The 17,819-nt window shown below is 40.4% G+C and overlaps 1 protein-coding gene across 1 annotated transcript in view; it reads left to right on the top strand.

The window, feature by feature from the left end:
- Positions 1 to 17,819, top strand: part of DPYD (dihydropyrimidine dehydrogenase) — a 1,764,026-nt gene that overhangs the window by 1,275,959 nt on the left and 470,248 nt on the right. Inside the window, exon 15 of the mRNA XM_082264968.1 lies at positions 8,047 to 8,115. Coding sequence (XP_082121094.1) covers positions 8,047 to 8,115 — 69 coding nt within the window. The remainder of the gene's footprint in view (positions 1 to 8,046; positions 8,116 to 17,819) is intronic.

The following is a 17,819-nucleotide window of genomic DNA, read 5'->3' as shown; positions in this document are numbered from 1 at the left end:
CCTTTACAGCTTGTGCCAGGGCTTGCTGCTGCTGAGCCATTGCTTCCTCATGGCGACGGTTTGCCTCTACTGAGGCTTGCTGCTGGGTCACAGTGGCTTGCACCAGTGCTTTAATAACCTCCTCCATGCCTGCTGTTTGCAGTGTCTGAGCTGTTTTCACCCAAGACATGCCATAGGTATACTGTCTCTTTAAATGTCAGTTTTTGGTTTTAAATGGCTTTTGCGGCTGCAAAATGCACTCTGCCCGCATCCGAGACACCAGTTGTAAAGTTTGGGGGTTCTAGCTCCACCGGATTGAGTGCACAACCGTTTAAAACATAAACAAAAAGGCTTTATTTCAGCAAACTTAAACAGGCTTCCAGCAGTGCATAAATCAAACACAAAATAAAGTCCGCTTTTCTTCAGCACAAAGGAATAAAGCAAGAAAAAAGGCACATACGGTTTTGTGGATGGGTCTTCACCCCAAGGTTTGTAACAGTCCTTAATAGACCTCTCAGCAGCTTCCAGCAAACTTGCAGCTCCTTCAGACAGGTGCAACCACCAAACTACTCCTCCCCCACACTCCCCTATTGCTGCTTCCTGTCTCTTAAGGTCTGCTTCTCCTGGGTCTTAACCCTGTGTGTGCTGGAATCCCTTTTGGTCAGGGGTGGGGGCTCTTTCCCACCCGAATATCACTACAGAGCCCCCCAAATTCCGGGTCCCAAATATCTCTCTTTACTATACAGAGAGAACTGCGAGTCAGTCCTCCTGATTTTTACTATTCCCAGGAATTTTTCACCCATCCTGGGTGACCCCCTGAACATTAACAAACTTCCCTTAAAGGGACCATAACCCAAATATAGGAGATATATAGCGACTGTCCAGGACCCAACCTTGGCGCCCTGTACAATATACTTAAAGAATTTCTTGGGGTAGTGTAGGTGGATTATACCTTTTTTTCATGGTGAATTGGGCTTTCTTTTGGTGGTCAATGGTAATGGATATATCCTGTTTTTTTTTTTTTTTTTTTTTTTTATTATTAAAGCAAAACTTGCCCAAAATAGTAATATCTATATATATATATATTTAATTTAGCTGTATATTTCTTGCTATCATCATAATTTACCGCCAAAGAACAATCCAAAATATGTTCTCCTGCTCTTGATGATTGCTACAATACCACATATGTGTATGTTAGTTGTTGTTCGTACCCATAGTAAAGTCCAGAAACAATAGTGTGCATTTTGCATTTTTTTAATCCTGCCTAAAACACACTGACACTAACTGACACTGATACCACTTTAAGAAAAAAAAATCAAAATTCTACCTAAAATATGCTGACTGTGACCTTTGACCCCGACTTTGACCCTAACACTAACCCTGGCAACCCTTAATTTTGGTATTTTTTTCTTTTTTATTCTTTATTTTTAATTGTTATTTAATTTTTTTTATTACACACACTTTGGTTTGTTTACATTTTCTCTCCTGTAAGAAGAGAAATATGCAATGTATCTTTCTTTTCATTCAGAAGAGGAATTAAACACAAGGTCGGGCTCACAGTGACTGATCACTGTGATAGCCAATCAGAGGCTATCACAGCAATCAGGTGACCTGGAGCGGACTGTCCCGGGTCCTGATCATTAGTATGAGACCTGGGGGTCTCATTGAGAGCCCAATCTCTGTGCTGGGAGGGCTTTGTGTGGCGCATTTCTAGCACACAGGGAGATACGCATATATGCAGCCCCATGGAAAAAAGCCCACTTCAGTGAGGCCACATATATGTGTGAGGTCGACGGGAAGGTGTTAAAGTGGAAGCAAACTTCTATTGATTACTTGTACCTATAGGTAAGCCTCCTAAACGTGCACTGCTTAGGAGATATTTACTGTAAATGCAGCTGATGATCTCATTGGCGCATGCACTCTGAAGGAACGGCCACCCGTGCCGTTTCTTCAGAGCATTGTGCCGTGGCCAGCAGCTCCTGTGTAGGAGTGACATCACGTGGCTCCAGCCAGTCACACAGCTGGTGTCCGTGGACCCGGAAGGAAGACGGGTGAAGATGGATGCCACCTCCAGTGGTGACAGCGAGGGATTCATTTGCAGGAAGATTTCACATATTGAAAAGAAAAAAAAGAAAATTGGATTTTAAGGGCCATAGAAGGAGGGGTGCTGGCAATCATATGTATAAAAAAGTTTAAATGTATTAAATCCACAAAGATAAAATACAAATATCTAAGACAAAACAATACATAGTGAAACATATATTCCTAGTGTAAATATATATAAGGTCTGAAATATGCAATTGGGGTCTTCAGAGCCACAAGCTTCTTCAGGGCTATATGGACCCAAAATTGCATATCTACAAAGATATACATACATATATATGTCATTCAAAATACATTCCATATATCTATTATGTGTTGCTACAAATGAGGCACAGGTGGACACAGACCTGATCGGCTGCACAAGCAAGGGAACATTCCTCTCTGGAGCAGGCGCCAAAACCATATGTTGGAGCGATCCTCTATATAGATCTAACAATAATAATAACATACATTCCACATTAATAATTATGCTACCAAAATAGTGTGTGCTGTAAATTGCCAGTAAAGCATGGTCTAATCCTGCTCTGCACAGCTGCAGTTGTTCTCTGTTCTCTGCACTGTGCTAAATATCAGTGCCAGTACAGGGTGATCTACTGACAGCCTAAAGATTTATTACTGCTCAGGAGCACTGAGCTTTATCAAAATGGCAGCCTTCAGCAAGAAGAAAGATAAACAATGCTGGATGCTGCCATTTTGCTGAAGCCCAGTGCCCCTGAGCATCCTTAAGTAGATCTATTTTGTTACAGCGCCAAGAACAGAGAAGAGAGAACAACTGAGGCTTTGCAAAGCAGGATCAGACTTTGCTTTGTTGGATTTTAAACAGTAGAGTATTTAATGGCTTAATACCTGCAAAAGGGGCCAGCCTAAAGTAATCTATCAGAATTAAATGTTCTGTTGTTTCATTCTAAGTCTATTTGTACAGCTTTTGTGATATGAAAGTGGTGGAAAGACTATGAAGTTGAAGATTGTAGGCATAAAGTCTGTCTGACTGAATATCTAGTTTTGTAACATCAGTTGGGCTTTAAAAGGCACCCACACTTTTTAGTGTAGCACCCTCCAAGGTAGGTGCTAGGTAAATTATAGTTAACAGTCATTGTTCAGCTAAGCTGACATGTGCTCTCAAGTGTGTCTGTTGTGTCGGGGAGTCTCCCCACTGTAACCCAATGAGGGCTCTCATTGGGCACTGGAGGAGACCTGACCAATAGCACACCAGGGCTTGTATCCTTCCTGGAAGGGCAGATTCTGCTGCACAGCATTCTGGGAGGGGGTATAAGCCTGTGGGGGCACATGTCAGATTGTCTTTGGCGGGAAGCAGAGTCCCAGGAGGGAGGTGACGGCTGTCTTTCCTCCTGTCAAAAGGAATCAGGTGTCCCATGCAGCTTGCCTGAGGGGATACAGGGCTGAGCTGAGCTGCTGAGAAGGATCCAGTGTTCTGAGGACCAGCGGAGCTGTTGGGGGACGAGTTTCAGGAAAGCATTCTGAATCGGGAGTACTGCAAACTGCCCCTGGGAGAGGGGACCACTCTGGAGAAGGTCAGAGGGATCCAGAAGCTAGCTAGCCAGGCAGCGGAGACAGTAAAGGGGGTGCCAGGGTTAACCCTGAAGAGTAAAAGGGGGGACCAGCGGTTGGGCCCTGAAGTGTAAAGCGTTAAGTGTTGCTGCAGTGATTGCAAGTGGCTACCTCAGTCAGGGAGGACTGGAGGAAGCAGTAAAAAAGGACTTTTGAGCTAACAGGAGTGTCAGAAGTCAGTTTCAGTTCAGTGACAGCAAGTCAGTGTTCACAAGCGCCAGTAAGCGTTGGTCGGCATTCAGCCGGCGTCAAGTCAGCGCTAGAAGGCATTTTTTTCTCAAGTGTCCCATTCTTGTAACTAGTTGAGCCAGAGGAGTACCCCACTCATTCCCTTCTCCCATCCAAGTTCCTAAAATAAAAAATAAAAACCAAAGATGCCGGACTGGTCATTGTCTCAGTATTCACACTTGGGCAACAAGCTTAAATGTGCTGTTGGTGTTATCGGTAACCATGGCAGACCCATATCCAGCACTGATGCTGGAAATAGTGCTACATTAGTTATAAGTATATGATTCTGGAGGGTTGAATCACCTGCCAGCTTCTTCAGAAAGGTTTATTGCCTGCAGTTTGTCTCTCTGCCCTGTCTACCGTTGTCATTATGACGGAATCAGTCTCTCACACCCTCATTCTTAAATCATTTGCAGAATCCATTAAGGTAGCCTGCAGCCATTACTTTACAATGGCTTCCTTAAATGGATTTAATTTAGACATCTCGTGACAGTATGTTATCAAGAAGCCCCAAAAAGGTATAAACAAGCAGCATGACATTCTACCTTGCAAAATGTAATGATAATTTATATGAGAAGAACATTTTTAATGTGTATATAATGATCACTTTTAGGTGAGAAACATTTAGTGTATACACTGTATGGTCAAAATTTAAAATCATTTATTTTTTTCACATTGCATTTCACATATTTCTACCCTACGTCTATTGAGCTAAATGATCTTGAATATAGTAGACTTCTTTTGTGAAGATACTGATACTTCCTTGAATTCTGTGACATATATTTACTATTCCCTGTAAGTAGGCACTGCTGTGTCACAGAATTCACAGAGCCTGGCTTCTGAACTACAAAGGTACTGAGAGGAGGATTTTAGGGAGGCAGAGTCAGTACAAGAATTACTGCTTGCAGGCAGCAAGGTACCATGGGATGTTAAGGGACCACATACAAGACTTTAGTAATGAAAACGGTATTATTAGTAGTAATCAGCATGGATTCATGAAAAATCGTTCTTGCCAAACCAATCTATTAACCTTCTACGATGAAGTGAGCTGCCACCTAGATAAGGGAAAGCCTGTGGATGTGGTGTATCTGGACTTTGCAAAGGCCTTTGACACCGTTCCCCACAAACGCTTACTGTACAAACTAAGGAAGGTAGGTATGTACCATAAGGTGAGTACCTGGATAGAGAACTGGCTCCAGGGGAGAGTCCAGAGGGTGATGATTAATGGGGAGTACTCGGATTGAGCGGGTGTGGAAAGTGGGGTCCCCCAGGGTTCTGTCCTGGGACCAATCCTGTTTAATTTATTCATAAATGATCTAGAGGAGGGGATATCTAGTACAATCTCAGTATTTGCAGATGATACTAAACTAGGCTTGCCAATATCTTCTATGCAGGATGTGGAAACCTTGCAAGCGGACCTGAACAAAATAACGGGGTGGGCAACTACATGGCTGATGAGGTTTAATGTTAAGAAATGTAAAGTAATGCACCTGGGGGCCAGAAACCAGAAAGCAAGCTACTCACTAGGGGGGAGTGGAAACCTCTGGGTGAGTCTAGGATGGAAAAGGACTTGGGGGTACTGGTAGACAACAGGCTTGGCAGTGGCATGCAATGCCAAGCCACCACAAGCAAAGCCAATAGAATACTGGGATGTATAAAAAAGGGGATTCACTCCAGAAATAAAGAGATTATTCTCCCACTCTACAAGACTCTGGTCCGGCCACATCTGGAGTATGCTGTCCAGTTCTGGGCACCGGTCCTCAGGAAGGATGTGCTGGAACTGGAGAGAGTCCAGAGAAGGGCAACAAAAATGATTAGTGGAATGGAGGACATCAGCTATGAGGAAAGGCTACAAGCACTGAACCTATTCTCTCTGGAGAAGAGAAGATTGAGGGGGGATATGATATCAATGTACAATTACTGTACTGGCGACCCTAGCATAAGGAACAAACTTTTCAGAGAAAGGAGATACAATAAGACACGTGGCCACTCACTAAACCTAGAGGAAAGGCGGTTTAGCCTTAAAGTGCGTAAGGGGTTCTTCACTGTAAGAGCGGTAAGGATGTGGAATTCTCTTCCACAAGCAGTCGTATCAGCAGGGAGCATTGATAGTTTCAAAAAACTATTAGATGGGCACCTTAGAGACCACAACATACAGAGGTATACAATGTACGGTTAAAAGCAAACACACACACACATCATATGTTAAACTGGATGGACTGATGTCTTTTTTCAACCTCACTAACTATGCAACTATGTAACTATGGGATATGTAGTCCTCAGAAATTGAAAATAAACAGAGGATGAGCTTTAAAGCACAAAGGGAATCCAGAAAGGTGTGGAAAGAGATGGTTAGTAGATAGGCAGAACTTACAACATGAAAGGAGATTTTTCAAGTAACCACATATTGGATTGTCAGAAAAAAAAACTGTTGTTTGTATTGATATTACAATGCTGATGTTATAAAATAAGAGTCTATGCGGTAACCATACCTTTACGCAACCAGAGCCATTTTTGTGTTTTTTTGCACAGATGTTTAAAAAATAATTTTCGGCCCGAAGATTACGCGAAACCCCAAAACGTTATATATTTTTCAGAAAGCAGATACCCTAGAGAATAAAATAGTGGTAGTTCCAATATTTTATATCACACGTTATTTCTGCAAAAGTCTAGGGAACGCAAAATTTTAGTAAAAACCACATTAAAGTGAATTTTAGGGCAAACAAATGCAATACACTACTCAGATTTTTGGTAAAATATAAAAGATGAGTTTGCACCAAGTAAATAGATGCCCAACATGTCTAACCTTAAATTTGTGTGTGCCCGTGAAATGGCGACAATTTTCAGTACCCTATTTTTTATATAGGCGACGCTTCAAAAGCCCCCTACGTGTATGTATTTGTGTTTCGGAGGAGGTTTGTGTTTGAATTAACACTCTCACTCTAGCATGCGTGGTGATTTGTAATGTGTATTGCAATCAATGTTTTCATACGTAGGCACCCCCGACGCCTGTCGGGGGTGCCTACATGACCTGGCAGTGAGAGGGTCAAGAGGTAAACACTGATATTTTAAAGATCCTGCTCCCTATTTTATTTACATTAATATAAATATTGCGAACATAAATCTTAGATAAGGATCCCTTAACAAAACAGACTTCTCTTTGAAAATTTGGAACAGATTTAAAAATGTTTTTTTTTTTTTTTTTTTATCACTCTGATGAGAAACAATGCAGATTACGGTTTTAGTTTGCCATATTTACTTCACTTAGTATATGATTGTTTCAAGCCTTCCTATGTCTTAAAGTGGCCCTGCATTTAATTCAAAATGGGCCCTGGGGCATAAATATTAAATATGTATACGAATGTAATAAAGTCCTGTTTTAGAATATAATTCAAACTGTTTGATAGTCATGAATATTAATCAAATGTGGACGATACAAGAGAATTCAATAACTTCAGTATCCATATTTTGATTTTCCCTGTAAAAGTAATTGTGTGTCTATATTAAAAAAAAAAAAATGTTTCAGCTTATCAGCCCTTAAATGAGGTGCAATTGTTTTGTTTTTTGGGGCTTATTTTCTTTATTTTCACTGTAATCCTGCAAATAACACATTTCTTGATTACGCTGAATCAATAGAGGGAGCCAAGGTTTTCACTCTGGGCTAGACTTTAAACATGTCTTCCTCTCTTCATCTTCTTTACATGGTAAGTGGGGGGTTATTAGTTTACAGAAAAAAAAAAAAAAATAAGGTTGCATTATGCTTTCAGTCCAACTAACAGCAAGTGACAAGGAAACTATATCTGGCAAGATCAATAGCTATTTTCTGTTCTTAAAAAAAAAAATGTTCAAAGCCTTACAAGAATAAAAACGAATGCAACCACGGCATCTAAGGACTAATACAATATATTATTTTAAAAACTAAATCTGCGATATGCTAAAATGTTGTTTTTGAGTTTAGCTATGTTTTAACCCAACCTCCTCCTACCTCCTATGCCTCCATGCTGGTCATGTCGTCTGTCTGTCACATAAATGACCAATATGAAAAATCAAAATTCAGAAAGTAACATGGCCAAGCTTGACCTTTGCAGAAACATTGAAGTTCTAACTGCCAAATTTCAGCTTAATGTCAGCTGCCAAAATTTCTAACATTGTAATCTTGTTTTTTAGATTCTCATTGCGAGCATTATGTGCAGCTACAACAAAGATGACTGGACCACGCTATCACAAATGGCAGAGGTAACTTACCCCCATCACTTTTAATTTGCCAATCATGTTTAGAGCATTCATCAGTTATTTTTTAGCAGGCTACATACAGTATTTATACTTAGTCTATAATTTTTCGGTCTAAATTTAAAAAGTGCTTTAAGAAACTAATTACAGTCATCGTGTTAGTGGAAGGCTAATTTTTTAATTGACTGCATTTGGAACCACATATTTCTGGGAATCTGTATTTCTTTATGCCATCCAGGGTCTTGGCTTTCAGCATATATGATGGTCCTTTGCTTTTTTTTTTTTTTTTTTGGGGGGGTTGGGTTAAAGTGAACCTTGAGTTTCAACCTTTAAAGTATTGCCTATTAGTTAGGTTCATTGGTGAAACCAAATCAGGAAGGGGCACAGAAAAAAAGCTTTATTTTATAGCTAATAAAGTTAATATCAGGCATCTTGCAGTGCTGATTTTAACTTTATTAGCTATAAAATAAAGCTTTTTTTCTGTGCCCCTTCCTGATTTGGTTTCACCAATGAACCTGACTTTCTTTCAATTGATGACTGTAATTTAAGGGACATTTGAGGAAACTTTTTTTTTTTTTTTTTTGCTTTTTAATTGTTAAGAGCAGCATAAGCATAATATCAATTCCGATATCCAATAGGTACAGGTACACTATGATTTTTTTTTGTAGACATAACAGCATTTTGTGACAGCAGAGAAAACTTGACTTGTCTTGGGGTAGGCAGGGAAGCTTTTGCATGTTACATGAGATCTGAAGCAGGATTCAAATTTATTATAGTGGAAAAACAAAGACGTTTGTCATTTGTAATTTGTAAATGCAATTTTTGGTAGGACAAACCTTGTGTGTCTCTTCTTTCAAATACTTCTGTTTTATATTAGGGATTTTGTCATGTCATGTACACTGCCAGTGACACAGTCTTAGTGCAGTGTACACTCTTGATATCTGTAAGATGTAGTGACTGGAGCCTGGTTTTAGGATAGTGTTACTCTAGTGCACATGCACAGGAGCTATATAATCAGTAGCTACCCAACGGCTACAGAATAAATCATTTGGATGTGGAATAATCAGTGCAGAAGATGGTAGCAGCATCAAAGGCATTATAAAGTAAAGCCAGAGCTGTCAGCTCTAGAAGAGGACTAATTAAAACATAAGTTTGCCATAATATACAAGTACACTATGCATAAATGTTCCCTTGACCACCTTCCCCTACTGTTCAATTACACTTTGTAATATTTGTAAACTCTGATATTTATTTTTCCTTAAAGTGGTTGTAAAGTCAGAAGGTTTTTATCTTCTTACACGCTATGAATTAAGATAAAAAGCCTTCTGTTTGCATCAACCCCCTGATACTTACCATCTCTATTCAGCGATGTTGCAGGAGTGTCTCGGCTGCCCGAGACTCTCCCTCCTGATTGACTGAGATGGTAGCGTGATGCCATTGGCTCCCACTGCTGTCAATCTAAGTCAGTGAGCCAATCAGGAGAGAGAGGGGACGGGGCTGGGCCGCGGCTCTGTGTCTGAATGGATACACAGAGCTGCAGCTCAGCTCGGGTGCCCCCATAGCAAGCTGCTAACTGGGGGGGGGGGGCACTCAACAGAAGGGATGGGCCAGAAGAAATGAAGAAGACCTGAGAAGAGGAGGATCTGGGCCACCCTGTACAAAACTATTGCACAGAGCAGTGTATATATACAGTATCTCACAAAAGTGAGTACACCCCTCACATTATTGTAAATATTTTATTATATCTTTTCATGTGACAACACTGAAGAAATGACACTTTGCTACAATGTAAATTAGTGGGTGTACAGCTTTTATAACAGTGTAAATTTGCTGTGCCCTCAAAATAACTCAACACACAGCCATTAATGTCTGAACTGCTGGCAACAAAACTGAGTACACCCCTAAGTGAAAATGTCCAAAATGGGCCCAAAATGTCACTATTTTGTGTGGCCACCATTATTTTCCAGCACTGCCTTAACACCCTTGGGCATGGAGTTTACCAGGGCTTCACAGGTTGCCACTGGAGTCCTCTTCCACTCCTCCATGAAGACATCACAGAAGTGGTGGATGTTGGAGACCTTGCGCTCCTCCACCTTCCGTTTGAGGATGCCCCACAGATGCTCAATAGGGTTTAGGTCTGGAGACATGCCTGGCCAGTCCATCCAACTTTACCCTCAGCTTCTTTAGCAAGGCAGTGGTCATCTTGGAGGTGTGTTTGGGGTCATTATCATGTTGGAATACTGCCCTGCAGCCCAGTCTCCAAAGGGAGGGGATCATGCTCTGCTTCAGTATGTCACAGTACATGTTGGCATTCATGGTTCCCTCAATGAACTGTAGCTCCCAAGTCCCGAAAGTACTCATGCAGCCCCAGACCATGACACTCCCACCACCATGCTTGACTGTAGGCAAGACACACTTGCCAATTTGAGGCAGTGTGCGGTGTATGGTCTGAGCACTGATAGACTGACCCCCCACCCCCTCAACCTCTGCAGCAATTCTTGCAGCACTCATGCATCTATTTCCCAAAGACAACCTCTGGATATGATGCTAAGCATGTGCATTCAACTTCTTTGGTTGACCATGGCGAGGCCTGTTCTAAATGGAACCTGTCCCGTTAAACCGCTGTATGGTCTTGGCCACCGTGCTGCAGCTCAGTTTCAGGGACTTGGCAATATTCCATTAGCCTAGGCCATTTTTATGTAGAGCAACAATTCTTTTTTTTAGATCCTCAGAGAGTTTTTTGCCATGAGGTGCCATGTTGAACTCCCAGTGACCAGTATGAGAGAGAGAGCGATAACACCAAATTGAACACACCTGCTCCCCATTTACACCCGAGACCTTGTAACACTAACAAGTCACATGACACCAGGGAAGGAAAATGGCTAATTGGGCCCAATTTGGACATTTTCATTAGGGGTGTACTTACTGTTGCCAGTGGTTTAGACATTAATGGCTGTGTGTTGAGTTATTTTGAGGGGATAGTAAATTTACACTGTTATACAAGCTGTACACTCACTACTTTACATTGTAGCAAAGTGTAATTTCTTCAGTGTTGTCACATGAAAAGCTATAATAACAAAGTATTTACAAAAATGTGAGGGGTGTACTCACTTTTATGAGTTACTGTATATACATTTCATTTTTTTAAGCATGCTATGATATATTCACCATAGATACCCTTTGTGAACTTTAAAACAATGGTCCCATGACCCCTTTCAGTACTTTAGGGATCTCTTTCATCACAGTGAACTCACATGTCAACATCACTTCCTATAATGCTGTTACCTGTTGGTGCAAACTAGCCCATGGGTAATAGCTACCACTTCATTGCAGAGGTGTTGTTGTTGCCTTGGAAACCCCTATGTCTGTAGCATGACTCTGTGTGAAATGGCAATGCCCAGCAGTCATGTACAGTGTAAGCATGCTTGCCTTCATATTCCTCTTGACAGTGCATATGCAAAGGTGACCATGCTGCCACCATATTGTAATCCAGCAAGTAAGCATTGACACCTTTTGAATTTATGTGAATGTGACCTTGTTGTTAGCACTCCTACCTTGCAGCATTAGAATACTCAGTTTAAACATCAACCAAGACACTATCTGCATGGAGTCTGCATGTTCTCCCTGTGCTTGTGTGGTTTTCCTCTTGGTATTTCTACTTCCGCTTGCACTCCAAAGACATGCTGGTAGGTTAATCAACTCCTATCTAAATTGGCCCTAGTATGTCAGATAGGGACCATAGACTGTATACTCCTTGAGGACAGGGACTGATGTGAATGTACAGTATGCAAAGTTCTGCATAAATTATTGTCAGGATCACCAGGTAATATTATAAAAATGACAGCGATCTTAAAAGAAAAAAAAAAAGTGTCTGAATTAAAACAGAAATGCATGGCTTGTAAAATATGTCATTTTATACTTGGGTTCATAAACATTTTGGGTTTCATAGGGATTTAGTGGATAATTCATGTGACCAAAATAAAAAAAAAACAAGGAACGTGTTTTATTTCCATGAAATCATCTATCCAAGTATAAATTATTTCAATTTAAAACCTTTAATGTAAAAAAATTATTAATTTTTATAGTACACCATCTTAAAAATCGCCTTTGTTTTTCTTTTCTAAAACATTTAAGGTTCTGTAAATGAATCTTTTATACATTCACATTAGCTAAGTATAACAGCCTGCTAATTGGTTTTGCTTCACAAAGTGTTTAATGTATCTAACTACATATTGCCTATTTTATATTTTCTCCTTACAATGTAAACTACTAATGGAAGGGAAAAACATACTTTGGGGATTTAGGGGAATGAGATTAAACATGATCAGTAATTGGCTTTCTGATCTTCAGGACTAGGTCCATTTTATACCTGTATTTACCTAATTGACCATGAAATCTTTTGTAAAATCCATGCTTGACAAGAGCTTTGCTACTTTAAGCAGTCTATGATGAATGACTTTATTATGTTGTGTTCTCCTTTTTAGAAGGCTGCAGTGCTTAGTGTTCTTTTCATCTTTAATGGATGCCAATTTGCAAAAAGGGGGCCATGGATGGGGGTTTGATGTAGATTTACAATTCAATGTGCTCTATTATATACCATGTTAAAAACGACAGTCATGTGTAAAATGTAGTTTATCCTACCCGTGTTTCATTTAACAAGCAGAACAAGGCTGAGAAGAGATCTCTGCTATGGATTTGACAGTGTATTGGTTTATAGTTTCCATCGTATGTGTCAATTTACTTCAATATAAGGCCTCTGTTACACACCAAAGCAATTTAGAGCAGGCCTGCCTTGCACCAAAGTAGTCCATTGTGCATTATTGATTAAACAATAATTCTCAAAGTAAAGTGCCACGTTAGGCAGGGGTCAAGAGCTGAAAGCATAGCAGGGGCATTAAGCAGTAGTTTAGGCCACTTACAAAATGGATTACATATATTAAGTCTAAGTCTCATTTGCCAGCCATTTCTCAAACAGTTTTGTGTAGACATATGGGTTCGCTGTGAATAATGCAGTATGTTCTTTGCTAAATCACAGGGGATGACTTTGGTATTAATTGCTGAGTGATGATCTTATATAATGTAAAATGATAAACTAGACCCACAATTAAATAATGGAAGTAGGGCTTTGTGTTTTTTTTTTCTTTTAGCTTAAGAGGATCCACAACTCCTAGCATGACCTGTGAGTCACTCTGAGACTTTTTGGTTTTTAATAGGAGAAAAGCTGAAGATTGCTTTGACTTGAGAATTCTGAAGCTTTACATGTACACATTTAAAGTAGTATTGAGCCCCAAACAAATATATATTACATTCTTAGATGTGGTAGGTGCATTCATACACTGAACAAAATTGTAAACACAACACTTTTGTTTTTGCCCCTATTTTTCATGAGCTAAACTCAAAGATCTAAGACTTTTCTATGTACACAAAAGGCCTATTTCTCTCAAATATTGTTCACAACTCTGTCTAAATCTGTGTTAGTGAGCACTTTTTCTTTGCTGAGATAATCCATCCACCTCACAGGTGTGGCATATCAAGATGCTGATTAGACAGCATGATCATTGCACAGGTGTGCCTTAGGCTGGCCACAATAAAAGGCCACTCTAAGGGCTCTTTCACACAGGCGGACCGTTCAGATCTGCCTGTCTGTTTTTTTTGCGGATCTGAACGGTCCCCCCATGCATCCCTATGGTGCATCGGATGTCAGCGGAGACATGTCCGCTGACATCCGATCCGTCAAATCTGGACGGATGGAAACCCTATTTCCTATCCGATTCCCCCATAGAGATGTATGGGGAACTGACAGCTGTGTCTCCGCACAGTGCGGAGAACAGCTGTCATCCTCCTGCTCAACGGGGGATCAGCGGATTCCGTTTGATGGACACATAGTGTGAAAGAGCCCTAAAATGTGCAGTTTTAACCCACTGCACAATGCCACAGATGTCGCAAGTTTTGAGGGAGCGTGCAATTGGCATGCTGACTGCAGCAATATCCACCAGCGCTGTTGCCCGTGAATTGAATGTTTATTTCTCTACCATAAGCCTTTCTGTAAGGCATATCATAGAATTTGGCAGTACATCCAACCGGCCTCGCAACCGTAGACCACGTGTAACCACACCAGGCCAGGGCCCCCACATCCAATTTAATTTGGGTACAGCATTGCACGACCGCGTAATTGTCCGTTAAAGTCACGCAGTGCCGAATCGCAAAATAGGCCCTGGTCAGGAAGGGGGTAAAATCTTCCGGGACTTAAGGGGTTAAACCGCTCCACAACTTTACCCCTGACCTGTCTGGTGTATTCATTGGCCTTCATGATGCTGTTTATTCACTAAGGTTCTCTAACAAACCTCTGAGGGCTTCACAGAATAGCTGTATTTACACTGAGATTAAATTATACACAGGTGGACTCTATTTACTAAATAGGTGACTTCCGAAAGCAATTGGTTCCACTAGATTTTAGTTAGAGGTATCAGAGTAAAGGGGCCTGAATACAAATGCATGCCACATTTTCAGATATTTATTTGTAAAAAAACTTTGAAAACCATTTATCATTTTCATTCTACTTCACAATTATGTGCCACTTTGTGTTGGTCTATAAAATCCCAATTAAATACATTGTATATTAAAATGTAGAAAAGTTCAAGGGGTATAAATACTTTTTCAAGGCATTGTACATATACAGTTTATATATTTACATATACAGTATATATATATATATATATAAACTGTATATATTTTTTATAATAATGTTTAACGCAATGGTGCTGATGTATAGGAAGAAAGAAGTCTTCTTCCTCTAATCGCACAAGCGAACGTCAAAAATTGAAAATCTGGGATGGAGATATTTCAGAGTAAAGGCCCGTACACACGCACCGATTGTCGGCCGAACGATTGGCCATCTTTTGTCCGGTGCTGTCGTGTAGGTTGAAAAGTGCTAAAGACTGCAGACGAATTTTGTCGGCCAACAACAACCGACTGCAGAAGTGATGTCATGTGATGGTTAACTTTCCGTGTGTTTTTTCTTCTCTGAGCATGCCCAGTCTTGCTCATCTGCTGTTTGTCGGCCGAATTCTGTACTGACTGAGGAACAATCGGCCGTTCTGGTGTTGGCCAACAAAAATTTTAAAGCATGCACATCAGATTCTGTTCGGCCGAAAAGTCGCAGTCGGTTGTCGGAAGCATCATACTAACCAGCCGACAATCGGCCGATCGGACGGTGGCCGAATATTTACGGCCGACAATCGCTACGTGTGTACGGGCCTTAACTGCCAGTTAAATCTTCAGATCTCAGTTATGTAAACTGTCTGTTTGTGACAGAGCGTCATGTACTGTGATGAGGAGCCGAGAACATGTTCTCAGCTCCTAATCTCAGCTACATAAACTGGTATACACGAGAGATCAGCAGTGATCCTGAGGATCACAGCTTTTCTCTGTTTCATAAACGGACACCATAGTGAATGCAGGGTCCCGGGTTTAGTTACACTTTAAACAGGTTGTTGCTGTGTCTTCAGATCAGCTGCCTGAGAGCAAGAGGAGAGAGAAATGTATCTTTGCAGGGCATGTCTAGGAATCCAGAGAGTTGCAAGAAAAGTAGTTAGGCATGGGTCTGTATCTGAGCATAATGAGTAAATGAGAATACTGCTACAATATCCGTTCAGAAAAGCGCCATACTGCAGTCTGGAAGAGTAGATGGTAGCACAGAAAATATTATTTGATAGCTTATTCTGCCTGTTGTTAATTTATATTTTGAAGATTTTACGCAGGCCAGCATTGACTGCCTCAATCCCAGCAATTGTACATTGCTGTCTTATAGAGAATGTGTGTCTGAGATACAAACAAAGATTGTAAAAGCTTCAGCTGTCATTTGTCTTTGGAAAAGCTTGTTCTGCATTGCTCTCTCGTTATGAATTTGGTGCAAGTAATTGTCCTAAAACAGTCATTGCTCATTGCAGTTTTTAATTTTATTGACATCTATATGGAAACATAACAGAACAATTCTTTCCCAAATAAACCTGTCATAAAAGAAATACAGTGAATGCTACTGTCAACCACATTATATAAAAATCAAAGGTTAGCTTACTGGCAGTTAAGTTGGACTGCTTGCGCTAACACTTTCTGAATCAAGTTTGTAGATTATTAAAATTTGAGAAAAGCAGGCACCCTAATCTCCATGCTTGTTTTTCAGCAGTGATCCCGATTATTGGAGAACAAAAGATGGATACAAAATGCTAGCCTTCCTTTTCTTTGCTACATTTAGGCAGTATAACCTGATTTAGGGCCCATCCCCAGTTTGCTGACTGCAAAAGATGATGCATGGGGGTCGATTTACTAAAACTGGAGAGTGCAAAATCTGGTGGTAGTCAATCCGCTTCTAAATTCAGCTTGTTCAGTTAAGCTTCGACAATTTAACCTAGAAGCTGATTGGTTTCTATGCAGCGCTGCACCAGATTTTGCACTTTCCAGTTATAGTAAATCAACCCTTGGGGGTCATCACTCACACAGTCCTCTTCTCCCACCAGCAAATTAGTAGTGGAATGACCGCACTGTTCAATGCAATGGAGCTTGATTGGTTAGTAGTGACCGCACTGTTCAATGCAATGGAGCTTGATTGGTTAGTAGTAATGACACCCCTTCTTGCAATCTAAGGCTTATTTTGCAGCAAATTGTAGATGATAAAGGCAACATTTTGTCATTTATAATAGCTTTAAAAAATATGTCGCTATTAGGGGCATGCGCCTCAAGTGGGGAAGCCATTGCACCAGCAAATTAGTAGTGGACTGACAGCACTGTGCAATGCAATGGAGCATGATTGGCTAGTAATAATGACACCCCTTCTTGCAGTCTAAGGCTTTTTTTGCAGAAAATTGTAGATGTTAAAGGCAAAACTTTGTCATTTATAATAGCTTTAAACAATATGTCACTATTAGGGGCATACACCTCAAGTGGGGAAGCCATTGCAACCTCCTGAGCCTCATAAAATGAGATCTGGTTACCTATAACCATTTATATCACATTCATAAGGAAGAAATGCTAAATCCTCCACAGTGATTTTAATGATGAGCATTTTTATAGGCTGTAACCTTCATGTAGTTATTTGCTCCAGTATTATGTGAAAGACAAAAGAACAGTGTGGAGTAATCCTCCCTCCATGTGGTTCTAATCCTCACTCCATGGGATCACGCTTATGTTCTGCATGCTATATCAGCTGTGTGAGGGCACATGTTGTTCTTTGAAGATGTCTTTCTTATTATGTGCTTGTGATCAGTGCAGGACAGGTAATTCTCTTTAATTCCCAAGCATCTCCTATTCAAAGATATATCAGGTCAATATTTATAAGCTGCTCAAAAGACTTGATGACTACAAGCTAATGAAAGGGATGTTATTATTCATATTAAGAGATATGCCAAACTATAAAATATTTTTGTATGTAGTTTAATAAATACGTGTGCTAATTGTTACATTTCGTTAAAGAATTCCTCTAAGCAATACTTACATCTGATGTAACATAAACACATTCAATTTCAGAATCTTCCTCTATGTCCAAAATAGCACTAACTTATCTAGAAGCATTATGTTGGCAAAGATCCCATAGGTTGTAAATTATCAGTTAAAGGGACCTGAATGGCGATTTGAGGGGGGCGATTTCCATAGACATCTGTCCAGGAACCTGCACAGATGTCTGTGAAATCACCCCCAAAGTTGAACTGAAATGC

This window comes from Pelophylax lessonae (genome assembly GCF_965119305.1).
Source record: "Pelophylax lessonae genome assembly, chromosome: 8".
NCBI classification, from domain to species: Eukaryota; Metazoa; Chordata; class Amphibia; order Anura; family Ranidae; genus Pelophylax; species Pelophylax lessonae.
The sequence above is the reverse complement of the archived record's forward strand: the minus strand, read 5'-3'. Positions and strand labels throughout refer to the sequence as shown.